General features: G+C 52.4%; 1 protein-coding gene across 18 annotated transcripts in view; it reads right to left on the bottom strand.

Annotated features, from left to right (window-relative positions):
* The window catches only part of NCAM1 (neural cell adhesion molecule 1), a 300,388-nt gene that overhangs the window by 17,918 nt on the left and 255,143 nt on the right, over positions 1-27,327 (bottom strand). For 8 of the 18 annotated variants that reach the window (XM_029956567.1, XM_029956569.1, XM_029956572.1 and 5 more), the window contains 6 exons: positions 24,050-24,200; positions 23,552-23,736; positions 23,109-23,205; positions 22,619-22,789; positions 20,816-20,947; positions 2,503-2,627 (listed from right to left, as the gene is read on the bottom strand). In XM_029956567.1, coding sequence (XP_029812427.1) covers positions 2,503-2,627; positions 20,816-20,947; positions 22,619-22,789; positions 23,109-23,205; positions 23,552-23,736; positions 24,050-24,200 — 861 coding nt within the window. Of the gene's footprint in view, positions 1-2,502; positions 2,628-11,065; positions 11,069-19,678; positions 19,694-20,815; positions 20,948-22,618; positions 22,790-23,108; positions 23,206-23,551; positions 23,737-24,049; positions 24,201-27,327 lie in introns of all 18 variants that reach the window. The other 10 variants (XM_029956563.1, XM_029956568.1, XM_029956564.1 and 7 more) reach the window with 3 other exon arrangements.

The raw sequence follows: 27,327 nt of genomic DNA, 5'->3' as shown, positions 1-27,327 counted from the left end.
GGCGGACAGCAGCGTGGCGTAGGGCCAGCCCTCCGGTGTCCTGTCCCATTGCTGCCCTCAGGGCATACAGGGACCCAAGCAGGGACCAGCTGCCCTCTACACTCTGCATATGCCTAGAGACGTCCCACAGGAGTAATGAGACAAACATGCTTCTTGTCTCATTCAGGGTGTTGCTCACAAGTCAGGGGACTTGCCTCCTGGACTCGGAAACACTGCATCGATCCGTCTTATTAAAAATGAAAAGAACCAGGGGTGCCCAGGTGGCTTGGTCGGTGGAGCGTCTGACCTCAGCTCAGGTCGTGATCTCACGGTTCGTGGGTTTCAGCCCTGCATTGGTTGTGCTCTGTGCTAACAGCTCAGAGCCTGGAGCCTGCTTCAGATTCTGTGTCTCCCTCTGTCTCTGCCCCTTCCTAGCTGGCGCTCTATCTTTCTTTCTTTCAAAAATAAATAAACATTAAAAAAATAAGAAGTATCATTAATTGAGCACCTGCTGTATGCCTGGCACTGTACTAAAGGCTTTCAACAAAGAGCCTGTGAAGGTTTGTCCGGCTGCATAGTCACACGGCTGTATGTCACCGCATGGCCCGGCATTAATTTAAAACAAAGAAATCCAGCTGCCTGTCTTCTCGTTCTCTGAATGGCTCCTTTCCTTGGCAAACTCGTAATAAAGAGGCAGCCAGGATATACCGCTAATACTAGGTTACATAAAATATTAATAACATATGTTAATAATATTTAGCAAACACCGAGTGTTTGAAGGAAAGACAGAGGGACAGAAGACAAGTAAGCCTGTCATATCTTGGCGTTCTGTTCCCCCTGTATTTTTGGGGGGGAGAGAATGTGTGAGCGGGAGCGGGGCAGAGGCCGAGGGAGAAGGAGGATCTTAAGCAGACGCCACACTCAGGGCAAACCCGTCGCGGGGTCCATCTCAGCACCGTGAGATCATGACCTGAGCTGAAATCGGACGCTCAACCGCCTGAGCAGCCAGGGCCCCTCCCATTGTCTTTTTAACACAGCCTCAGGGGCTCTTCTGGAAAACGGACGTCTCAGGTGGCCTCGTACGGGAGGGTCTCCAGCCCCAGCCGGCATCGTGGTGGTCATCACTGTTGTTAGCATGTACCGGGGTTTCCGAGTGTGAGGCACATTGCAGGTTCTTCATTTACATTACTCCTGACCCGTGCAGTAACGTCATAGGCTATTTTATCCCCACTTTACAGATGGAGAAATGGAGGTTTTGGAAGACTGGGCATGCCGGTAAGTGGTAAAGCCCAAACTGGAACCCATCTCTGTCCGGGCCACATCAGCACGACAAGGGCCAGACACACACGGTCCACTTCCCGTGGGCTGTGCCGGGCCACCACTCCATCCTGGCATCCTATTCCACAGTGAGGAAGCCACAGGGACGGGTCTTACAGTGGGGTCTCTGGGCTGGGCCTTGGGGGAGTCAGAGGGGGCTCTCTGTGTGATGTCAGGCCCACGCCCGGCCTCACGATGAGGTGGGGGAGGGCCGAGTGCTACGACAGGTCTGCCAGCAGCTGGGCGGAGTGCGTGGCAGGGCCCCGTGCTGCAGGGACCCTCCTGAAGCCTAGCCAGAGCAAGGGGTCACCCATCGTTTCCGTGGGCGCCGATCAAATGAGAGGGAGTCGGTCACCTTCCTTGAAAAATCCTTTCTTGGGGGGTGACCGGAGGAAAGAAAACTGCTCTCTGGTTCATTATTTCCTCCTGGTACGAAATCCTAGCAAGAGACTATTCCAGGGCTCAGAGACTGTGTCTAAGTCTCTCAGCAATTGACTGTGGCAAGCGTCATTCTAAAACCGGGAAGAGACAGTGATTCTCATTTTGGGGGATGGATGAAGAGGAAAGGGAGAATGAGAGGAATCTTCGATGGTGAGCACACCAGGGAGAGGGGTTCAGGGCCAAGTTCACTGTTAGCGGGATGAGAACAGCTCAGGTGGGTTTGAGGGACAGTGGGAATACCGTGGTTTGGGAGGTCAGGCAGCCTAGGGCCGGGGCTCACAGCCCAGGGTCTCCAGACAGACCTGGATTCACTGTGCCCCTCCCCAGCCGTGAGAGATGAGGCAGTTACTAAACGCATACACTGCTTCCTCCATGAAGGGCAGATGATCATAAGACCGGCTTCATCGGGTTCTCATGGGGAGAAATCATAGTGCCTGGCCCATAATACACACTTTATCAAAAGTATGCAAAAGTATGCATTGTATACAAAGTATACTTTGTAGAAATGGTCAAGGAGCAGAAAAATCGATCGTGGTATGAATTTGTCACCACGACCACTTTAGAGGTTTCGAAATGGTCCCCGTGTAGAGAGGGCCTAAGGGCTGTAGGTCATTCTTGGGATTTAAAACCCTGAGCAGGGCCCCTGAGCCACCTGTAAGCCACAGAAGGACTCTGTCCTGCACCACACTGCCCCCACCCCCGGGATTTGTGTGCTGTCACCCCAAACGGTGGGTGTGACGGGAAGCGGGGACCGGAGCCACTCACCGCTCGGTACTTGACCAGGTAGTGCCGGATGGGGGAGCCGCCGTCGTCCTGTTTGATCAGATTCACCTTAATAGAGTTTCCATCCTCTCCCATCTGCCCTTCGAGTTTAGGTGCGCTGGGCTCCCCTGAAACAGCCACAGTTAATTCATGTGACATTTCGCCCACACGAGGAACATCCAATCCAGGATGGGACGCAGTGGTGGGGTGGGGCTGGGCTCTTTTCTTGCTTTCTCAGAAACTCAAATGGTTAAAAAGCAATGAGTATAGAACTTCGGATTCCAGTGAGATTCCTAAGACTTAGCCCCAAACTGGGAGTGCCTTTTGGGAATGTTCTGGGAAACCCTATGAGCACAGTCCTTTTACCATTTTAGAAATAGGATATATATATTTTTTGTTTCTCACTGGTGTTTGCATTTCCTTTTCATGCTCTTACAACTGCAGATTTAACTTTGATGAGCCTGATAGATTTTGAGGAACAGCCTGAAATACAGGAAAATGTGTGTAAGTGTTTAAAAGGAGAAAACCCACACCCATAAAATAATTCTTCAAAGCAGCCAGTTTCTTCACCGGATGGATGATTCATGTCAGGGCACCTAACGGGGATGGACTGATGCTGCATTCTTGCGACCAGCTTCCCATGAATTACACTGTATTACTTAGAGTCATTCATGTAAAAACATGACAAATTTCCAGGAGTGATTAAATAAAGCACAATTTGCCACGAGCAAATCTTCTGTAAGCACCCTGCCATTTATGGCTCAACTGCCTGAGTGATAATCCTCGGGACCTCGTTGAAAGTCACAATCGTTAAGGTCTTTGTTTGTGAGGAGAAGAGAGGGGGGAAAAAGGGCTTCAGCATTTCTCAGCAGAAAAGTCGATGTGTCTATCTGCAGTCTACACTCAGCTCGTGAACCCGGGACAGAGGAGGAGGGCGAGCCTGAGCTCGGTATGGGACGTGTTACCAGGGCTGGGATGGCTCTCCAGTGAGTCAGACGCTGGCTTAAGAGAAGTGACTTCACTAGTGTGTACTGGGCATAATGAGGTAAGAGAAGGCCTGGTAGGAAAAGTCAAAGTGAAGACTCAACGCACTTGGGAATTGCACACTTCCTCTGAGGACACATCTCTGTGTCTATTTTGTGGCGTCACACTGGAAATTGGGAGAGCCTATAAAACATTACCCTCTGGGTGGGTTGTGCCGGCTTGTTCGCTGGAAGATAGGGAGTCACCGACATGTGACCAAAGAACCCAGAAAGGCCTGTCACCAGGCTTTGGGCCTCATCCCCCCAAGGTGCTATGTCTGGCCACTTGTGACAAGGCTGCTGGCAAAGCCATTTGGCCCACCATCTTCATTCAGTTACCGTGGGAACCTCACAGTGGCCGTGTGCCCTTGCTGGCCACTTGGCGACAAGGAAGAGCCAGAGAGGGAAAGCTAACGGCCAGCCCTCGCTGCTCAGCCTGGGCCTGTGGCACTCATGCCACCTGGCATCTCGTTAGGAATGCAGATTCCATCTCAACGAGATCCCAAGGTGATCTGTGTGCACCTTCAGGCTTGAGACACCATCGTGACGGGGACACAGAGGATCTGATGGGGAGGGTGCGTCCTCATAATGTCTGAGGGATGATTTAGGAAAACTCATGCTTGTGATCGGTGTGCCTCCATTGGGAATTAAGTAACAAGAAACACAGGAGTAAAAAAAGACAGTAATAAGGTTTTAGGCACAGACTTGTCCTGTTTGCATGCCGATATCGAGCTGCTGGTCCCAAGTGTTCTTTGGAAAATTCTTAGGAATTTGGTTTAGATAATGTCAAGGAAGGTATGCGTGTCAGACTCTTTTGGGGTGCCCTAAGCCTTAGACAATAGTTTAGTTATGTCTTATATCATCATAAGTATCTGGGGCTCGAGAGAAACTCAAACAAAGTGGAGGATATTTCAGAATCAGACAGGTCTGTGCAGAGTCACAGACGACAGGACGAGGCACAGGAGAACTTGACCACTCTATCCTCTGAATGAGGGGGATGGACTGGTCCTGGCTGGCCTGGGAGTCACAGGTGTGTGTCGCAAGCCCGGCATGCGGCTGGACCGGGAGAGCTGGTGGCCCGGGACTGGATGGGGATGGGCATTAATGATGACTTTTGTATTCAGAATTGCATCCCTGCCTCTGTGATGGTCCATTTGCCTTAAGGAGGGAAGGCAGTGGCATCAGCGGCCCTTCCGACATGGTCACGGGCTGGCACCCGGTCCTTCTCCCAAGGCTTCCTTGGAAGGTAACCGAGATTAATCCACAGGGCTGGACGGGCTGCACTTTCCTTATTATTTCCTTCCAGATTTGAGCAGCGTGGGTTTCAAGGCTGAATCAAGACCACAAAACGCTGGACTCTGCTTTGGTGGGTGGGGGAGGTAGTCTCTGCCTAGAAGGACTCTCTCTTCCGTGTTTGTGGGGATGGATCCCTATAAAACTGAAAGCTCGGACAGGCCGCTGCTCAGTAGCCGCCTTTGCAGAATCCATGCCCTGAGCGAGGTATTCTCTGGGGCCCCCCTCTCGCTCGGACAGCACTGTGACCCAATGACAGTCACGGTGTTGGGAGGAGCCATCGGGAACACCCTGGCTGTTTTCAAAACACCGTGAAAGACAGACGCAAGATAAGGATGGTCCTGCCAATTTCGGGGCGATGTAGCCCCAGATCAGCAATTCCACATCTCTAAGGCACAGGGTTGTGCATTTTTTCTTTACAACTTTAAAAGTTATCCTTCCCCAAGTCCTGTCTTTGCAAAGAGACCCCAACTGACTTCAGAGACATAGGAACAAATATCCTGCCAAGGATACCCTGCAGAAACGAACAGCCTCGATAAAAGCAGTCAGGCCTTATCTTTGGATGTGTTTCAGAAAATATATGATTGGAATCACAGAGAAACCATTGAAAACTATACCTCAGTTAGAACACAGTTCTAGCATTTACCAAAGTTGGGACAGTATAATTTGCTATTTTACTGGAGCAACTACCATGTTATTCTGATATTCGTGTATTTTTTTCTCGTAGAATGTAGAGCGTAGCATATAATATTTCCATGTATCATTTAAAGTGCTTTAACTATGATTTATTCCACAAACGTTTACTGAGCACCTACCTCCCAGGTCCCAGGTCATCTCTCAGGCATTGGAGTTTCAAAGGCAAACAAGACAAAGTTTTGTTTGCCAAATGAAGACAAGAAACCTAGTCATGATCAACTCTTTTGTAAAAATGGTGGGGCCTTTGTACGGAAAGGTAACCCTTCCCGTGACGGTGTTTCTAGAGGAAAGTGATCTCCAACTAACATCAGAGGGATTCTGACCAACTCTAGCTACACAACTTGTTGGAGTCACATAAAGGTGTAGAAAGAGCAATGTTTGTTTAAACAATGGTCTTCTCCATCTTCAAATGCACACCGTCTGTCAGTTTTTCTCCAGATTTTTAAGAGGCTAAAGAAATTGCTTCCTGATCGGTGAAAAGAAGGCTCCAGCCACGCCCGATGAGGGATGGGCTGATCCTGAAGACGTGGCGCCGTGGGCCTCACTGCTTTGCTGAACACATTAGGAGAGGAAATTGTTTAGAGGGTCCCAATGTGCCCTCTGTTCTGAAACGGCTGCTCTGATTGAAATCATGATGGGCAATTTCAGCAAAACCAATATTGTAATTATTTGTAACTGTTGGTTTGCGATTCAGCAGCCATTGGCAGCTGGCTCCAAGAAAACCCCGGGGGTTAATTACACCTTCTGAATTTAGCTTCAGCCACGAGTCAAATTTTGCCCCCAAATATTTCACGTAGAGACTCAAAACAATAGCACCTTAAAAATAAACCTTGCTGATAACAAATATAAAATATTAGGCAGCTCTGGTATTTTCTGGAAGAGTGTAAATCATGGGTGCAAGAAAAGAAGGTACCGCAGACAAATATAGTCACAAATGTGAGCCACGTCCCATGCCTATCCCTCAGAAATCGTCCCGGAAGTGTGTTATTTCTGGCCTTGCAGACTGTAGGTTCTTTGCGATTTGTGTGCGAGTGTGCCCTAAAATCTGAGTCAGCTTCATGTCCTGGCCCCCGTCAGCACCCGTCCTGAGGTCAGAAAACTCCTGTGGGTATCTGGGTATCTACAGCAGGCTCAGGGGGTCTGGACGGCATCTGTGAATCGTAGAAGGAAAAGTCTTCTACTTCTCACTCAAAAACACCCAAGTACCAAGAATTATACCTTCTGGCTGAAATGCTGAGATGCCCAATGGAATCCCTGACAGAGGCCTGACCTGCATTCGTTGGTTCCTGGGCTTTGCTTTCTCTCCCACAGGGACCTGCACAGACTTTTGGGGTCTCTGAGTATAAAGCGGTGATGGACGTGGGGCTTGCATTAGAGTCTATCAGGTTTTCCACCAAATAGGATTGTCTGACCTCAAATACACTGTTACTATTGTTTATCCTGTCTCCTGTTCCCCTTTGGTCCATTACATCCTGCAAGCGATGTGAACTTACGTATGCCTTTTTTTATTATTTGTTTAGAAGGGTCCAAAATGTATGATTTGGCTGTTCAAATATGAAGCCCCTTCCATTTTTTTTCCAACTCAGGAACATCCGAAATTACATCAAGATGTTAGAAGTTTGACCGGCCTTATTTAAACTTATTAATAAGTTTGACTGTAATTATCAGGCTGCTGACATCCTTCCTGAGACCAGGCTCTTTGCCGAACAAATGAATTGATTGGGATCTGGGCTGCTTCCATCCTCGGGGCCTCAGACGCTCTGGGACACCCCCTCTGACAGCCAGCCTGGCCGAGGGGGGCTTTCTGACAGTCCCGGCGAGCCTCTATCAGTCTGAACGTTCCCCACCCCTGGACGGGGTGCAATCTGTCCTAAGCATCGCTCCCCCAAATCGGGCCTTGGGAGCGAAGCATTCCTTTCCTCCTGAGCTCTCTTCTCCTCGTTGTTAAGAATCTGCTCTGTGCCAGCCCCACGGGACTCACTGCCATCCTGTCTCCAGCTCTGGGCAGCGCTGGCGGCCACGGGGAGTGGGTACAAGGCACAGCCAGTTCCCCAGCCCTTCGCAGAAGGGATGCGCAGCCCTGTGGCCACGCTCACGGGGGCATCGGCCTTCACGGCCCTCTCGAGCTGGGCTCCTGGGGAACCATGAGCATGAGGGTGTGAGCTGGGGTTGGGGGGAGGCAGGTGGCACCACGGGCTGGGAGCTGACCAGCAACAGATGAACTCCGCCAGACTGAACGACAGACACCAATTCCCTTCTCGTGGGTGTCGTGCAAACACCACCGGACTAGCTGATCACTTGTCTCTGCTTCATCATTGTCCTAAAAACGAACATGCGACCACGGACGTATGGCCTGTGGTTACGGGGCTGATCCAGGCTGAGGAACCTGGGACCCGAATAACCTCCGACAATGAACTCGGCTCTGCCTGTGAGGCCGCAAGGAGAGGTTGTCACTGTCTTCCACGCAATTTCACGGACGTTAGGTTTTGCTTATAAAGAAGTACGAGGCTCCAGGCAAGTCCTAGCAAGAGGGGCCCTTTGCAGAGCCCCCGGCCTCTGCCCCCAGAATTTGGGCCCACACACCTGGCTGCCTCCCCCTGCAGACCCTTCACGCTAGCTCTCTACCTGCAACCACCAGGGCAGGGAACCCTTAGGAGTAAAGGCAATTAGAAAAGTCTCTGTCGACCTGCCAGAGACCGTGGCAATCCAGACACACAGCTGCAAAAAAATAACATAAAATAAAGGAAGGAGTGAAAGGAGTGGTTAGTGATGTTTTCAATCTAAGAAGGAAGAGGGGGTGTTAGGGAGCTTAGTTCCCCAGAGTCAGCAAGTCCGAGGAGAAGAGGCAGTGTCAGTAGCTAAAGAAAAGAAGATCGTTATGAATGGGGGCAGGCATGCTCAGACATGCGGCACACGGACAGAGGGGTGCGGGGCTTTCTCATCGACACATGCTGGCGGTGGGGAGGGTGGGAGCCCCATTTACACAGAGTCCTCATGGCAGGTGGAGCCACTGCAGGAAGGGGGCCCGGCCAGGATGAGGCGCCGTGACATTAAAAATAAACTTGGCACTGGAGCATCTCAGCTCACCACGGCAAGGCCACTCCTGGGATGCTGGGACAGGTGCCTGACCTTCCCGGTCACGAACCCCTATTTGCAAAGCTCTGTGGGCTCAGGAGCAAAGGGAGCCAAGGGCCTGGTGCTCACTGCCTGTTTTCACCTCCCTTCTTCTGACCCAGTGCTGCTGGGTCAACAGGTCAACACGTGGACATAAACTTGAGGTTCATGAAGCATCCAGCACTTGTCCAGGGCATCCTAGGCAATTTGTGTGTGTGTGTGTGTGCGTGTCACAGCAACTCGATTCCATCCGCCCTCTGCCGGGAGAGCCATCTGCTCCCTTGCCCCATCCTCAGCCAGGCCCCCTCACCTGGAAGCCTCGCTAATGTTCAGAGAAAGGCGGCAGGAACTGCTCACTAAGCTTTGTTTCTCTCCCCCGTCAATTTTATTTGCTCCGACCATGACCATTCCCTTAAATTGTATGACTAAAGGCCATTCCGGCTGCTTGCTGCTCATCTGAATCACGAGTCCTGTCGCTTTGAACATGGCAAGAGGGGTTTGTCACAGAAAGGAATGTGGTTGGATGAGGGGGTGACCATGCTGTCGAATTCCACAGGCACCGACGTGATTTTTTTTTTTTTTTACACTGGCCACATTTTTCCAGACACCCAAGACTTTTGCTACGGTGCGTTTCTAGGGCAACCGTAGGAAACATCTAACATTTCTTGCCTTGCTCAAAATGTCTGCAAGAGACCTCGGTTTAGAGGTATGGTTGTGTTTCAACCTTGCTCAGTTGTGCTTTGCTTCATCCTGAATTCTAGCACTGCACGGAAATGACTCAACTTGCTTCTAACAAAGAAACTAATGGGTTTCAACCCTACGTCTGCTCACCCTTTGGATCTCAGGGAGAGGATCCGGGCTTTTCCCCTTGGAGCAGTCACCTCGAGTCTAGAAGAACACAGTCTCCCTCAGGGAAATAATGAAACCACAGGATCTGGGGTGAGACTCGGGCGTTTAGAAAAATCTCAGGCTCCCAGTATTCTCTGCCCTAAGAATCACAGACGAGGTTGCCTTTTGAAGGTAGGTCAAAGTTACCAGCACATCAGATGTTTCCCTGCTCTGGGGACACACCCACTTCGTTTCAGACAGCGTAAACATCCAAAAAGATGTTTATCTTTTTGGAAGGGACAGGTGGCTCCGGCTCCGACCTCGTCCAGGAGTCTGGTTGTAAATGGGGCTCAGCAGGGGCACCGTGGCCACGCCCAGAGCGCTGGCGCCCTCGGAGGCGGTCAGTGTGCGGGACGCGTGGGAGAGCGCCCACGGGGCTCACACGCGTGGGGGCACGAAACGAGGGGACAGACCAGGAACAGAGAACAGGCATGCAAGACAGCTGTGGGAGGTTCTGTCTGTGTGGATGTGGCCCGGTCAGCTCCTAGGAGACGGGAGGCCAGACGGGGACCCCTCGCATGCACGGGCACACGTGGGCGGTTATTGGTGTTAGTCTGGCTCTCGTGCTCAGTGCAGCCATAAGTGTCTCAGGTTGGGATGGGGAGTACCAATCTTCAGTTAGAAGAGAACAGAATGCGTATGACTCCCAGGGCAGGTTTTGAATAGGTGTTTGATTTTCCGGTGGGGAAGTTTGGAGGAGAAGCTTCCTTTTCTCTTAACGGGAAGCGAGAAATGTTTTCACAAGGTTGTGACAGTCACAATATGAACCAATTATTTTGTCATGGCTATGCGCTTAATGAGGCTATAATTTTATTTCTTTGCTGCAAGGGTCAATCATGTGCTTCTTGATTACAAAGAGATCTCCAGTCACGGTTAACTGCCCACTTTTGCTTTGATTTCTTCTCCCCACTGCCCGGGGTGGGGCGGGGGGGAGGGTCACTCGTAAAAAGTGACACATCAACAGTGCAAACTGCTTTCACTCCAAATTCTTATGTCTCTCCCTTCAGGAAGTCCTGGATGTACATGAATTTTATGAAGCACTCTCATCGGTTTGGAGCAAATAAAACCTCTGCAACGGATACATTTCTCTCTGTAGCCATTCCGTGTGTGTCGTAAACAGATACATTTCGCATTTTCACAGAAGTGACTCATTTTAGAGCAGCTGTGGTTTTCAGAACTACTGGAGAAAGTTAAACAACAATGTCATAAAGGTCATTTTCAAAGCTGCTTTCTGGGAAATGATTTTTACGAACTATCCGGTAAGAATTCGAGTTTGCAAACTGTGTGGTGGTGAATGTGGTCCTGCTGTCTGTGGATGACAGGGTGCAGGGCCAAGTTTCTTGGAGCGAAAGGGTAAACCAAAGGCTGTCACGGTATCAAGTTGTCATGTCAAGGCTGCAAAGAATTAATGGATTCTAGAGGTGAACTGAGAACAAGAGGAAATCTCTCAAATGGCTTTGCTCGGGAAGTCTGAGACAGGAGGAAATGAGTGGGCCCTGGGTGCCGGGCTGTGGTCCCAGGTTTATTTCCCTAATCAGAACAAAGAGCTTTACCTTCTGTTCACCAGCGCGGACGACATCATCAGCACCATGCAAGCCACATGACAAAGTCACATGATACGCACGCACATGATTGGTTGAAAGGAAAGTGGAGGAGGTCACATGGAAAATACAAAAAAATTAAAAACTGATGTAAACAATAGGCAGGGAGAAAAATCAACAACAAAATCACAGACTAAATAAAAGGAGAAATCAAATTAAATTAGCAGCATATCTAGGGAAACACTGGGAGGACAGTGAAACTGCCCAGAAACAGACGGATCATAAATCCTAAAGAGCATTTGGTTCACGACACTGATAAGCATTAGGTACGGCTGCAACACTGCCTATTAATACCACATCAGGGAGTATGGAAACTTGTTTGGAAATAGGGAGGTGTTTCTGCCAGGACCCAGATGGCATAGTCAGTCCAGGAGACTGTCGAAGGAAAAAAAAAAAAAAGCAAATTGTTATTCACAGGTTCCAGAAATGTCTCGGCATCCTGGGAAAACGAGGGGAATCGAAGAGAACGTGGGTCGTGCAGGAGAAGTCCAAGACTGTGTGTCCTGTAAGAACAAAATATTTCATTACATTGGGGAAAGCCACTTCCTGTTTCCTTTGGTGCCTGGACATGGGCACGGGCCGAATAAAGGTTGGTGGATGCAGGCCAGAGAGGGCTGCTCTGGGGGTCCCTTCTCACTTTCCCGTTCATCCACCGCGTTATCCCAGAGCCCCCAGGGACAGAAAGGGGAGAGGTTTCCTTCCAGTGGTAGAGCCCACGGCTCTGTGAACCCTGAGCAGTGAAACCGAACTGACCCCAAGAGCTCAGACTTTGACCCTGACCACGCACTTGGCCATTGGTGGATACAGTTCTCTCTCTAGACGGGTGGCTGCACTTGATAAGATACGGATTTGATTTTGATCATAAAAAAGAAAGTTTTCGTGTTTGGATTTATCCACATTCCTTCTTGTCGGCGGTTGCATACATGCTCTAATTTGCTCCCGGATGACTTGCCTCGTCCAAAGGCAGTTTGGGCCTCCTCCCCTCACTTGCCCAGGCCAGGGCAAGAGCAGGCTACGCCCCGCTGAAGCTAAGAGAGGGCAAAGAGGGGAGCCGGAAGGATCTTTCTGTCCAGAGCACACCGCTGCTTAAAAATAATGCGAGAGACACTTCCGCCCGGTTACAAATTCTTGCCCCTCCGCGCGGAGGGGGGCTGTGCAGCGCATTGTCCGTCACGGCCCGGGCTCCGGCACATTCCAATCAAAGGTGCCCTGCGGGGATTGGATCCGACTGATCAGCTTTTCTTTTGATTTTTATCTGGGATGCCTTCATTCATTCAGAGGTACAAATGGATCAGCAGAGACACCCACACCCACACCCACCCCCTAGCAAAATAGGAGACGTTGTTTATTTTCGTCCTATTGACTGGCGTCTGGCTACCCTGCTCTTACCGCCCTGCATTCACACGTGCGACCTTTTTTGCCTTATTGTCAAGAAATATCCTCCTGCCGAATGCAGGCTGCTGTCCAATTGTGACCATCTTTCCTTCATCCCAGTGTTCACTGGGACCCACAATTTGGGTCAGTAGTCCAGTGTCACAAAAGAAAAAATAAAAAGACAATCTTTCTTCTCTTTTGATGTCACTACTAGGCATTTTATCAGACAGAAACGTCCGATGCTTAAAAAAATTAAACATCTGTCAGGGGAGAACAACCAATTCCTCCTCAAGGAGAAACCTGGATTCAAGGTTCCAGGGAAGATCAATCTACAGTGAGACACGTTAGGCGCGGCCGAGCTGTGCAAACGCATGCCGTGGCCTTCCCCCACGACGCCACACTGGGAAGGCCGGGACAGGGCTGTTAGAAGAAGAAAGGGGGCTAGTAACTGCATGCCTTTCCCAAACGCAAACAAACAAACAAACCCCAAAAACAAAACACAACCCACCCCCAAACAACCCGTCATCTGAGCGAAACCCGGGAGAGCACAGTTCACTGTCCCCGACTCTGCCGACAAAAGGAAACCTGAAAAGCGTCGGGAATTAAAATTCAACGCAGCACACACACGGAGAGAACACCAAGACAGCAGACCCTCGGCTCTGTTTTGCAGCAGAGCAAAGAACCATTTCATGCAACGCACAGAACCAGCACACTCTTTTCTTCTCTGTTCAATTAGGGATCAGAAACCCCGGCCCCAGAAGCGAGTGGGGGTGGGAGCTTGCACACCTGCTCTCTCGTTCGGGCCACTGCTCAGCGGATGCATCACTTCTTCCCGTGCACTCAGAAATATTATGGGTCCACACGGCCGTGGACACCACTGTAAACACACACACGCACACGTGCACACACAGGCACGGGGCTCCTGTGGACGTGGGACTACGGCCTCACACACAAGCTCACCTCATCAGAGCCTTAGGAAGGGCAAGCCTGGAGCACGTCACAGCTGTGATGGAGTGTAATGTTTTCCACAAGTCTGGCCCGACTCTAGCCTCAGCAGATGAATTCCAGAACTCTGATCTGGACTCTGGGCACACAAACCTGAGGGGGCTCGGCTCTGCTTCCTGGGGCCGCCGTTTTCCTAGCGCCGGGGAGGAGGGCTGTGAGGAGGCCTCTGCCCGCGTGTGCCCCGCGGGTTCTCCGTGTCCCCTTGCCGTGCCGCAAGGTGCCACCACGCTGGGCGCGCTGTCGGGAAGTAGCGGCTGCGGCCCTGTCTGCTGCCCCCTCTGCCTCCTCCCTCTCTCTTTTTCTCTATTCCTTCCCTTGGTCTCAGTCTTGGCAACGTGTGTGTGCGTGTGTGTGTGTGCGTGTGCGGGTGTGCGCACGCTTCCGAGGGAGGGACAACAGAAACTAGGGAGAGACCCTGTTCTCTTGTCTCCTTGCTGCTCCTCGAATCCTATTCTGTTTTGACACCCGAAGGGAAATTTGGAAAACTCTCTTCACACGCCCCCCAGCTCTCTGCTCCCCTGACCACGCAGGCGGCATAGGAAACCACACCAGGGAGGAGGCTTCATGCATTCACAGCTGTTACTTTTAATACAAGGGACAGTGCTGGGCAGCACCGCGACCCAGAAGGCAGCGTGGCAACAAGCAGCAATCTGGCCAAGAGGCGCCATTGCTCTGTACTCACTAGACGGTTCTGTGGTTGGGAGGGCAGGAAGAGGCCAGGTTGCTATGGAAACACGAAGGGCAGACAGGGCACAGAAAGGTGAAGGAGAGAACGGAGATATAAATTATATTCGTAAGTAAATATATGTATGTGTGTATATACATAGACGGACCTATTACAAAGAGAAGAAGGGGATATTTCTTCACCTCCTTCTTCCATGATTTATCAATATGAATATAGAGATTAAAAAATTATCAGAGGTTTTGCTGACAAGTTGCTCTCCTGGGGCAAGAAAGAACATCACCCTCATTTACTCTGACCTCAAATTCCAGCTACTATGTGCCGGGCACCGTGTCTTGTGTTTTCCAAACCTCATCTTGAATTTTCACAGATACCTACAAGAACTGGTGGAATCTAGCCTTCATTTGTGAGATACGGGCTCTGGGGCTCAGGAGACCGAGTGGCTCATTCAGGGTCATGGAGCTGAGGACAGAGGGAGCCCAGGTGGGATCTGGACCCAAGACTCTTTCTGGTTCTCAAGGCTGAATGCCTGCTGTTCCGGCTGCCGCCTGGACATCACCATGTGGCGTGGTGGGCCTGTTTCTGAGCCAAACCGATGTGACAGGGGGCCTCTGAGTGTGGGGCCTGAGTCACCTCCTGAGGCTGTGCCCAAAGTGCAGCACCTTCCGATATGGACACCGGAGGGAGGCTACAGCCCGGTGGGGCGGTGCCTGCCCCCTGCTGGCCTTTCTGGGCACCTGCAGGCACCACATCTCGGGCCTCATGCAGCTGCTGTCTCCCTTTGCTCTCCCCTTGCCCCCCCCACCCCCCAAAGCTGGGTTCAAAACTCTGAGTCAGAGGCGCTGAGCTCTCTCCTGAGCCCTCGAGGGAACAGAAGGACAAGGCAGCCAAATGAAATAAGATCATAAAGGAGCGAGGCTCAGTCGGAAATGCCGAAGCCCGACACCAACCAGGCTTGGTGGTCCTGCTCTGGGTGGGCAAACAGCCCGGTGAGCGCGTCGATGTTTTTTGGGGGGGACGGGGGTGGGAGGAGGGCGATTTACTCATCCTATTTTACGGAAGAGAAAAACAAGGCTCCCTTGTGAAGGGTTAAGCAGTCTGCCCGAGCGCCTACTGCCAGGCACATCTGCAAGCAGACACTGTTTATTTTCCCGCAAATATTTACGAGACAAGTACGCGTTTATGGAGAAAGCGAAAGCTCCAGGCCTCACTATCTAATTTCAATGTCTGAATCCAACTGTGCCGATTAAAACGCGGGGTGAAAACACAACACCCTAAAGCATTTCTTATGACCCTGCAGAATAGATATTTTCCTTGGCAAGTTCCTTTGGTTTCTCCAAATGTCAGCTTGAGTCCAGCCCAGAAAGAATCCTGAGGACAGGGCTGGGCTGGGCCGGAGCCTGACTGCAGATGCTCTGTCCTGAGCGACTCCTGTCACTTGCACACTCTTCGGTTCGGGGGGGGGGTGCAGGGGTGTGTTGCCCCCCACGAATCTGGGGCGCTCTGCGCCTGTTTCTCTTCTCGTTTGCCTCTCTAAAACCCAGTGCTGCTTCCTGCCAACAGAGTTGACTTATCACCTGGAGAAGGAGATGACAGGAGGCAGACCCGCCGGGGCTGGGGGAGGGCGGCCTGCGCAGAGATGGAGGAACAAGATGATACTCACTGTCGGCAAGAGACAATGGAGCGGGGGTGGAGGAGCTAGTGGGAGCCGCTGAGGAAAGAAACATGAAGGTAAAAAAAAAGGAGAAAAGGGAAAAAAAAGCTCACTGAGCACACAGATACGGAATGAAAAAAAAATGGAAGAGCCAACCCCGGGGTGTCAGAGCGGAAGCGAGTTAAAGTGAGGGGGGAGGACCCCATGCACAAGGGAGGTGGCCTGCGGGCTCTGTGACTTCAGCGGAAGCCATGTCCCTGCCAAGCCCCAGGGTGCGGGGAAGGATCCGGCGGGGACAGCGGCCCACCTGCGGGTCAGCAGGGGCCACCGCCGTGGGACCGGATGTCGGGAGGACCGGGAACAAGATCCCCGCTTAAGGTGAACATGGGGAAAAGAAGGCTTTGGCTTCTCATGCCCTAGATCTCCATGTGCTCCCGCAGAGGCCGCATCTCCACTCCGGGCACGCACTGGGGCCAGGCCTGTGAGCCTGGCTCTCGAATCCCAATGTCCTAACGACAGAGGAACGACCTTCCTACGAGAAGTTTACTGCTGGCGGGGGTTGGGGATTGGGGGTGGTCCAGGGTTGTTTGGCATCTGGAGGACATTCTAACCATCGCCGGTCCCAAAACCCTACCCGGGAGGGGACTCTCCCGATGCCGCTGTGAGCAGTACCCTTGCTCCCTCTTGGACAAAGGGGATGCGAAAGGGTCTGGGACTGAGCAAGTAACGCTCACCCCACTTTTGGCTTGGAGGACTGTCAGCCAGGCTCATCTGAGACATTCTGGACACTGAATAGAGGTCTCGTTTTCTGTGACAAATATTCTGAGGTGGTCCCAACGATAATCACAAAACACAGTCCCCTCTGAGCGCTAGACGGAAATCTGGAAAAACATGACCGTATCTCCAGCACTGCCTGGGCTCATGGTTTGGTCCTCCTTTTCCTCCCAGAGGAGGGACCTCATTAAATCGCACGAGGACAATGTCACGGGAGTCAGAGTAATGTGGTCTACTAACTCCGGGTGACTCGGTGGTCTGCCTAATTGATGTGAATGTGTAACTCTTTCTTTTGCTCTTTCTCTTTTGCTTTTTTGGCTTCAATTCTTTGTGTAACTGTCCGTATTATTCTGGCAAAGGGGTGGAGTTTTACGTGTTTTAAATACAGTATATTAGAGTATGTTTAATTTATCCTTGCAATGTGCCATCTAGGGGGCAAAATTTTGTGAAAACAAACCTCTCAAGATGCCTCTTTTACAAAGTAGAGACTCATTCATGATCTGTACACCCGGAAAGAAGCTGTCTGTTTGCTTCACATTCAGAAGCAAATGAAGAGGTAACATTCAGGCAATGAAACGTGAAGGCGTGGGGCTCAGTCACAGACAAAAGGAGGCACGATCAACGGTCACATCGTTGAGTCAGGGCCTCTGCAGCTCTGAGAGGGACGCAGCCCCTTCCACCGTGACGACACGCAGACATCTGGCCCCAAAAATGCATGAACCGGGGACAACGTTCCAGGCTGGAGTCCTGGGTGTCTGTCTGCCTCGTTACCATCACACACACGTCCGAACGGTACACAAAGGAAACTTCCAACAGGTGATCCGTGCTTTCTAAAACGGCAGCTCAGAAGCAGGAGCTCTCTGAGGTTATCTGGGGCTTTGGCCTGTTCGTGGCCCTGAAGGTGCGTAAGGCTATTAGGGAACCAAGAGCTCAACCCCGTCATTGGCACACCTCAAGAAACGTCAAGAGATAAACTAATGTAAAAGGCACTGGCTCTCACCTACTGCCTCTAACCAGGGTGTTGGGGGGTTCTGGCAGCAATGACTCTCTGGCAGCTTCTCTCTCTTGGGGTGAGCATGCACCGAGGGCCTAAGTCCAGCATCACGGGACCAGGCTGTCCATCTGCCCCTCTAGGAAGGTCACGAGGGTACAGGAAAGACCAACTTTAGTGAGAGTGGGGCGTTCTCACACGTGCGCTGCCTCTTATCCTGTTCAAGTTCTTGACAAAGGCACTCAACGCCAAGGCTGGGCCACGACTCTCCTTATCTAAAAGGAGCCTGATTTTTCTTCTTTTGTGATTCTTTAGGCCATACCTTTAGTAGAGAACCAAGAAAACTGACTTTGCGTGTCACGACGGGCAATGCCTGCTGCTGGACTGTTCATGCCCCACTCGGAACGGACAGCTGACCACACCATTTTCCAAAGGGCTTCTTGGAATCTGGGTTAATTGCCCGCTTTCCTACTAGCAGATAACAAACAACAAGGTCTAGAGGTCTCTCTCTCTCTCTTTTTTAAAAAAAAACTAAACACTGACTTTTAAAACATAGCATCTGTTTAAGAAACTCTTCACCTTTCGAGGGCTGAGCTCGCGACGAATGAAAATGCCTTATGGGCTTTGAAGTCTGAGACGCAGTTACTCTGATTCGGTCCCCAAACCCCAGGAACTGGTAAGACACCCAAAAGGAGGCCCCATCCCAGCCTGCCTGTGCGGTTCCCACCCGCATGCACTGACTGATCACAAGCCAGAGCGGCGGAAGCCCAAAGTGAGAATGAGGGCCCAGGAGGAAGCGCGTTCACCTTCCGAGCTGCCCCTTCTGGGTGCGCTGCTCAGGCACGGGCGCCTCCCAGCTGACCGCTGTCACTCCTAACCTGACCACCCCAACCCCCAGTCCTGACTCCTTCCAGAACCGGTTCCTTCAGGAACCAAGTCTGCTGAGGTCGTGGCTTGGGCGCGCCACTCAAACTCTCAGAACACCTACACTGAGCTACTTCGTTTCTGCTGTGGCTGCGATATTTCTGAATAAAGTTTTAAAAATATAAGCTTCCCTGAGTGCCTTCCAGGAGCTAGGAGCTTTTGATGAAAAGTGCGCAGTTTTTGGAATACCTTTTCTTCCGAGTGTTTCTGGGTAACACTCCCTGCCACTATTCTGAGCTCAGCCCAGGAAGCAAGAGGCAAGCGTCAGTGGGAGTGAAGTTTGGGGGTGCATCTTGCAGGCCGAGATCAGACCCCGTGGGGCCCCCCCGGAGGAAGGGGCCAGCGTTCTGTAACCCTTGCTCCTCCTGTTGACTATTTACAGCTCACGTGTGCTTCCCACGCAGAACTCCCCTCTCTGTGTGCTTGGCGGTGAAGATACTAAGTAGCCGGTCAGTCTTTCCCGGTGGAAACGCACACTGCAAATAGCCTCCCGCTCAAGGACACAACTGACCGGAAGTGGGGGCACAACTGACCGGAAGTGGGGACTTAACGCCCAGCAGCTGCCTGGAGCCTCCCACCTGTGACTTGGGAGCCAAAGCTCATGTCATCCTTTACAAGGGCAGCTGCTGCTCGGGCCTCCTAGAGCCCTCCAGCTGCCACAGACAGAAAAGGGAGGCACTACGGGCTCACGTCTTCTATCTCCTCAAAGCACGTGCGCAAGTCCTGCCGGCTGCTCTCCCCGTGAGGGGATGCTGGGTCCCCGGGGAGGCTGCGGTCACTTCTCTGGCATCCAGGTTTCAGAGGGAGGAAGGGGAGGCGGTGCTCTTGCGGGTTACTCAGAGACCACCTGCGGCTCCCACCTCCCTTAGCTTGGCAGCAGCAGCATCGCCACGGGCGGGGGGCATCACACGCAGAAATTAATCAATAAACACGACTTCCAAGGACACAGAAATTGCATGCTCTACAACGGGACAAGTGTTAGCCTCTTGGAGGAACGTACAGACATTAACAAGAGCACAACTAGACTAAGGTCAGTGTGGTTAGGGCCCATTATCTACTTCAGCCTAGGGGAGGAAAAAGGGGCCAGAACTAAATTAAGAACTAGGACTAGCAGATGTTAACACTATAGAAACAGATAATGAGGTATGAAGAGGCACTTACGTGGAAGAGGGCTGTCTGCATTTCCCATGGATGGAACACAGACGATAAGAAAAGACAAGAGACAGACCCGAGGGGGGGAAAAAAAAAGATGTGAAAGAAATGAATAGGCTCAGGACAGCGCATGGAATTGGAAACTCAATCATCATGTTATTTCAAATCCAGAAAGAAGCAGTTGCTGTAGAAGGAAGATGAGACAGGCCTTCTGCTTCTGGAAGAGGTTGGGGGGGTGCTTTGGGGGCCTCTGGCTTCAAAGAGAAGGAAGCCAAGGGATTGCCCTGTGTGGCTTTTAACCCCAGCAATGAGAGAGGACCCAGGGATCCTCGTGACCTCCCAAGGGGTCAGGCTGTGCTGCACCCGGAACATCTGGGCGGACGCACGGTCCTCCCAGCAGGTCTGGGTCTATGGAGGCCATCGCAGAGCCCGGCCTTCTGTGGGACAGCAGGGAAAGCGAGGCGGGCACAGTTTAGGGAAAGAGGGAGTGACGGAGGAAAGTGGTGCCATCCTGAATGGATCAGGAGGAAGCAAGCGCCTCTCTGGACAGGGGCCACAAGGGAGGGAGACCCTGACGCATGCTCCTGGCAGGAGGAAGGAGCAGCAGAAGAATCGGGGGCCCCGGACCACCCGTGGCCCTTGTGCACTGCTGGGGTCCTGCGCCTGCACGTACATCACATGGCAGCCCCTGCATTTCCACAAAGTCGTCTCTCTGCCGCGTCAAAAATCCCACCCCTAATTACACAAACCGTCATTGTCTGTACCCTCTTCCTTCAAGTCACAGGGTGCTTTAGGGCCTTTGTGACCTGGGTCCAAAAGCGGTATCTGCCAAATCCCTCCGCAACACGCCGCTGCGTCTCTGCCCGCTCCCTTTACAGCGTGATAGGGGTCTGTTCCCCGGCTGCTAGCCTAACAGACAGGACCAGCTACTGTGACAGTGTCACCAGACCCTTTGGGGAAGAGAACAGAGGGGCTGGGCATCAGCCATCACTGAGGGCCCAGGAGCTAGGAGGTGGAGCAGAGGAATCTGAAAGACAAAAAGCTGTCATCCGAACCGAACCGTGGCTGGGGCAGCTCTGGGTCCCCTCTGCCCCCAGGAGAAGAGGGTGGGGGTGGGGAAGAGGCAGGGCGGCCGCGTTTACTTACGGACTGGCTGCGTCTTGAACTCGGAGGCCGTGCTGATCTCCCCCAGCCCCTTGCCGTTGAGGGCGGCCAGCCGCACCGCGTACGTGGTCTCAGGCTTCAGGCCCACGATGGTGACGATGCCCTCCATGTTGGCTGTTGCGAGAATATGAGAAGGATCACAAAGGGGGGACAGCCCATCGGCAGAATGGAGCAGCCACGGTGGAACGTAGCATCGGGTCCTCAAGAAACCAGACCCGCACTTCTGTGTGATCCGCGTCTGGGCGTACACACAAAAGAACTGAAAGCAGGAACTGGGACAAATACCGGCCCGCCCATGTTCATGGAAACACTGTTCACGATCACCACAGGGAGGAAACGGCCCAAGGGTCCATCAGCGGACCAGGGGATACACGCGGTGGGGTGCTGATACAACGGAGGATCAGGCGGCTTCACCACAGAACGTAACTCACTGGGGCACGTGCCACAATGTAGGTGGACCTTGGGGACGCCATGCTAAGTAAGCCAGACGTGGCAGGACAGATACTGCAGTGTTCCGCCCATCTGCAGAAGTTGCAACAGTCAACTACACAGAGACAGGAGGCGGAACGGTAGGTGCTGGGAATGGGGGGAAAGGGGAGACAGCGTTTAACGGGCAGTGACTTTAGGATTATGAAAAAGTCCTGGAGCTGGGGGGGGAAGGTTGCACAATAATGCCACGGGACCGAAGGCCACCGAACCGTATCCTTAAACATGGCTAATACGGTAAATTTCATGTTCTATGTATTTTGCCACAACAAAAATAGAATGGTAGTTATATTTGAATTTAAAAAAAATGTATAAATATAAAAAGGGGGGGGGGAGGGTGGGATCCAGCTTGTAGCAATGACCAGAAAAAGAAAACGAAGCCCGTTGGGCTGTCATGTGGGATCGACCTGTCATTCCGTTGGTGTGAGGTTTCAGAGGGAAGTTAGGGAGGTAGAGAGATTGTTTTCTTCTGGCTCCAAGCGGACAGCCCAGAAACTCCTGCCCGGTTCCCCACCCCCCAAAAGCTGAAGGAGTGACGGAGGCTTCCTGGTGAAACAAATGCTCAGTAAAACAGGCCCGGAAGGCCGCCACCCTTGTTACCACATACCGGACCGGGGTGAAAACTCTACAGAAACAAAGCGTATTTCGCTGACGTATCCCAGTTACACCCCGCGGGGAGAGTTAGACACAGTTAAATACTCAGTCTTCAGGGCAAAATAGTCTGGCCTCAGAATGTTCAAACTGTAGGCATCCAAGGGTCATTTTGAAAACTAACAGTTTGGAAATCTATCACAGGATGGATTGAAGAGCAGACTCGTCTGTCTGGCAATTTGTTATGTGGTTAATACCATCATCATAGGACAGTCCCTCAGTCCACCAAGCAGACTGGATGGGTGATGGCAGAGAACGCAGCCCGGGTCGCCCACAGGTGCAGGGCAGGGGCGGGTCCGGACTCATCCGGTTGTGCTTAGTGCCTAAGTAGGACTTGTGCTCGGAACATGGTTGAGACGACTTTGTGCTAGCACGGTCCTGAGAAGCGGGTTCGGAGTGCCAGGGGACAGAAGGCCAACACTTCCAGAGGACATGTGACCGTGCCCAAATTCTAGAGTGACAGGGATGGTGCTGCAGCATAGAGTCACGAATGGATGGTGGGCGGTGGCATCTGGCATCCTCAGCAGGTGAGGGCGGTGTGCCACACCACCCCAGTGGGCAGTCAGGGTCCCGGGACCTGGGATGTGTGTGCACCCAACACCGAGCACCCTATCATTCTAAAGGGAATGCCAACTCTTCCCCACTTACCCTCCTTGGCATCGTACCACTTGAAATGCCACACTTCCTCGCCCACTGCTCTCCACTCGGCCTTGTATTTGAGGATGGGCACCCCGCCTGTGGCCTCTGGTTCATCGAACTGCACCTGTGCCGTGCTGGAGTAGGGCTCCACCTGGTCGATGGATGGTGAGGAGGGGGTGTCTGTGGGGAGGGCATGGATGGAAATTCAGGTGAGCCTGATTAGCTCCAGGACGTAACTCCCAGTCACAAAGCATGTCTCCGTTTGTGCTCGTTCTTGGGAATCTTGTCACCTGTATCCAGTCCCCCAGACTGCCTCACCGTACGATTCCCTCCCAATGTCCCCCGTGCCCACAGCCTTGAGCCTCCATAGGCTCCTTGCTTCCTGACCCTCTGTCTCTGGCTACCTTGGCCGTCTCTTCTTTTACTCTCCTAGTGTCACCAAAGGGCACACGGACTAGGCCAGCAAGGGCAAGGCTGGTGCAGCCATGAGGGGGCTCACCGGCTTGGACGAGGATGAACTCCAGAGACTCCTGCCCAATGCGATTCACCGCAGTGCAGTTGTAATTCCCGAAGTCATTTTCAGAATCCGGGGTCACCTTCGGAAAGAAGGAACTCGTGGGTTACAAGTGTCCCTCGGAATGGCCACGGGCTCAGATCTTTATTGACTGGATTGCTTTGTAACGAACATTAGCTCCAGCCCAGCCTTCAACCAGAGCGAATCGTCAAGGGGCTAGTGTGAGAGGCTTGCCCGGCCTCCCTGGCCATGACCCAGCCCCAGGGAGAGACAGGAGGGCAGGGTTGAGTCTCAGTTTCCTCTGTAGCCAATGGCTCCCCTGGTCAGGACCCGTGGGAGAAGTGAGAGAGCTTTTTCACTGCAGAGGGTAGCCTACCCAGGGTCAGACTGTGCCTTCTCCACCCTCCCCTGCCCCCGCCCCGACTCACCTCCAGGTAGCTGGCGGAGGGGGTGTTGTAGATCTTGATGTTGCTATAATTGGAGCTTGGCAGCAGCTGGCCATCTCGGAACCACGAGATGGTGGCACTGGGGTAGGCAAACACCTCGCACGTGATGTTCACTTGGTTCCCCTCCCACGTGTAGACCGCCACAGGGCCCTGCAGCTTGGGGGCGTCTGCAAGGAATGGCAGGGGCCATCAGGAAGACCACCACCACCGAGGAGCCCCGTGCACCCTGTCTCCTGGGTCTGGCAGGGCGTGCGGGCCCTGAAGCAGACCCAGGGCTGGGACACGGTAAAGCCCAGGTGGGTGCAGCAGTCCTGGGAGTTGCATGGGCAGATGAAGCCCGGGGCGGTGGAAGGGACGACTTGGGGACAGAGCTCCGGAAGGGCCGGGGCCGGCTGCCGCTCAGGTCCTGGCTGCTACCCTCACCTTTCATCCCGACCCTGCAGGCCACCCGCCCCCCTTGTTTTTCTAGTCGTTGCTCACATTGCACTTCGAGGTACATGGACTGGGAGTCCTGGCCGATGGTGTTGCTGGCTGTGCAGACGTACTCCCCGGCATCTGTGTACTGGATGCTCTTCAGGGTCAGGGATGACACTCGGGCGTGGCTGCGCACCACCATGTGCCCATCCAGAGTCTGCCGGGAGGGAAGGTGGCGCATCAGAGCCCGTGGCAGGGCACGGGGTGGGGGGCGGGGGCCAGGAGACCAGGCCACCCCTCATCTGGGACCAGTCTCACATCGTCTCCCCAAACTGTGCCAATGCCTAACTCTCACTTTAGGTCCCCAGTAGTGTGGGAGGCTCTGGAGAGCACCACAGGAACTTGAGTGGATCCAAAATAGAAAATGGGACTCAAGTTTATGTCAAGCAACCTAGACGTTGTGCCAAGGTTGGTTTAGGGCAAGGACAACCAAGGTCCCCCCCACCCCCACCCCCAGATAGCTTTGTGTGGCGTGTCTAAACTGGAAGCAAAAGCCCTGGCTAGCAGATGTTCCAGGAGCACAGCCTTGCTCCATGAGATTCTGGGAAGCCTGCACCCCTATACTTTCCTTCTGGGAGTGAGCCCATCTGTCAGTTCCACGGTGCATGCATGCATAATGGGAAACCCAAATGTGCCAACTGCAAGAAATTATGCAAGAAGCCTATATTCCTGCAGATGCCTCGCTTTCCTGAATGCTTAAAAGTAAAATAATTTCGTTCAAGAGAAAGTCCAACAACTCAATGATCAGGAGCTGGTGAGTAGAAGTGAGGGTAGCCGGGTCTTCTCTCCAGGGACAGTGGCACAGAGTTCCAGGCAGATCTGGGATCCTTGGCACCACAGTCACCACCATTTTCTAGCCCCTGAGATCTCAGTTGGCTTCCTGAGTCTCTGGAGTTACAGCGCTTGGTCAAAAAGCGAATAAGCATATGATCCCTAGGCAACGGGTACGGGAATATTTCCAAGGGGCTCTTGCCTTGACAGTCTAAAATGGTTGCTGGCCTAGGAAAAGTCTGGGCATGTTGCCCAAGTTCAGATCCTCAAGAAAGTTGGGAATCTGAAGACGGGGGTCTTGCTCCTCACGGGCTGGGCTACGCTCTTATCTCCAGCATATGACATTCTGTGGAGATGGACAGGTGAGTGTTCTGCATAGGGCATCTGTCATCCCATGGGGTTGAACCTTCAGGGAATGAAAGAACACCTGCTTCATAGTCTTTGCCATGCTGGTTTGGGAGCCTGAGCCCCAGAACTGCAATGCCATACAGCAGCCAGTTTAGGCAGCTCAAAAGCAAGGTCCCATTGGCTTTGTGGGGCAGTCTCCACAGATCTGTCCATCACTGATGGACCTAATCCATCTCAGGCATGTAAGCCCCACTGGGTTTCCTATCTGGAAGCTGGAATACTATTGCTGGCAAGGAGGCAGAACGCCAAGCAAAATCATCACTGCCTACCTCTGTGAGAGTGCCCATGGCCCTCAGCTCCACCCGAACCATGAGTCTGCCAGGCTGACTGGTTGAGGAGATGCCACACCATTGGTGAGAGAAGACAACAGACAGGTGTAGAGCACTAGGCTAGTAAGCCTCAGACAGCCGGTTTGCTGAAGACACTGGGTCCTAGGAACCCCATTCCTTGTGGGCTGACAGGGTTGTCACCCCAGTAGTGACTTCCACGAGCCATACGTATTGTAGCCCATCAGATCTAGTGGCATCGAAAGCACGAAGCCACACCAGCAAGGGTCTCTAAAGGGTTGACGTGATCTGCTTGTCACTTCTGTCTGTCCCCAGCACAGCAGGACAAAGGCAGAAAGGGTTCGAGGTCCACCCCCCCGCCCTTCCTGTTATCTCAGTGAAAACACAGGTTCAGCCGCAAGTGACACCAGCCAGCAGCTGAGCGACGATTGGTTGTCACCCACACGCAGCTTGTCCTGGGCCCGGCACCCACAGACACGGAAAACTGACCAGCTCTTTGGGAAGTCAGAGAGCATTTCCACAACAAAAGCAGTATTGCAGCAAAAGATGTAAGGAGAGTCCCGTAGGTAAGAGTAGGACAGTAACAAGTCACAACAAAACAGGGCATGAGCAGTCTTTACTCAGAATATTCTAGAAAAAGGTTGAAGAGAAGTTTGGGACATGGTTTCATTGACAGCTATACCCTTCCCCCCTTCTATGTGTTCTAAATATCTCTACGTGGAAAAATTTCTCATTTGATGGTGTCAACAGGCCAGTAGACAGCCCTCTACAAAGAATTCTTATTCTGCAGTGGCTCACGACAGGATTGATGATGAGAATTTGCCAGATGCCCAGTTCTCCCTCCAAGGGGAGGCAGACAGACTCCAGGGCAATTAGACTGTTTCCCTCTGAAATGTTGACCCTGGCGCTGGGACAAAGTCAGGGACTGCCACCCACAAGCCATCCAGACCAGGAGTCGTGATGATAAAGTCCAGGCTTGCAGAGGGAGCAGATGATCTCGGGCAAGTATGGAAAGACAGCTGTGACAAGAAGACCCGGTTTTGCAAAATGGCACGCGGGGCAATCACAACTATGCTTCTCATCAAAACATTCGGGGAAGAGCACTGGGTGTTCTATGGAAGCCAACTTGGTAATAAACTATTAAAAAAAAAAAGAAAAAACCCATTTCTGTGCCCCTCCGTCCAGGTAAAAGTGCTAATTCTCAGAGCTTATACAACAAAACTGGCCATAACCCAACAGCCTTCTCTGGAGCTCATCTGGACTTACGGTCTTCATCCCTGAATCGGACAAACAGGAGGACGTTCGGAGCCCCAGGGGCGGCACTCACTTGAAAGTCAATTATGTCCAGAGTGAGATACTCGGGATAAGGACACTTCTGGACAACGGAAGTGAGTTGTCTGCTTTCCTGGGAGTAAACCTATGACTTCCACTTGTGACAATAATTCTCTAAACCTGCCTTAATGCCCCCTGATAGATCTCACGTCGCCCTCCAGCCACGTCTGGATCCGAATGACAGGGAACGATGTAGAAGGGCAAGCAGAATGAGATCTGGAGTTACTGAGGACCGGCTGCTAATTAACCCCTCTTCCCTCCTTTCCCCAATCCCAGTGGGGCTCTGACTTTGGGGCGATAAAACAGGCAGGATGGGACAGCACTAAGTGACCCTCTGCCACAGGAGGGAGGCATTTCAGCGAGATGAACGCCTGACTCTGGGTCCCCATGATGTGGAAGAAGGTAGGAAACAAAGAGAGTTTATCGTGCGCTGGATTTGATCACGGTAGTGTGTTCATGTGTAGAAACCAGGATCAGTACCCGGGG

Source organism: Suricata suricatta, chromosome 11, assembly GCF_006229205.1.
Source record: "Suricata suricatta isolate VVHF042 chromosome 11, meerkat_22Aug2017_6uvM2_HiC, whole genome shotgun sequence".
In the NCBI taxonomy this organism is placed as follows: Eukaryota; Metazoa; Chordata; class Mammalia; order Carnivora; family Herpestidae; genus Suricata; species Suricata suricatta.
Note: the sequence above shows the minus strand (reverse complement) of the source record. Positions and strands in the feature narration are given on the sequence as shown.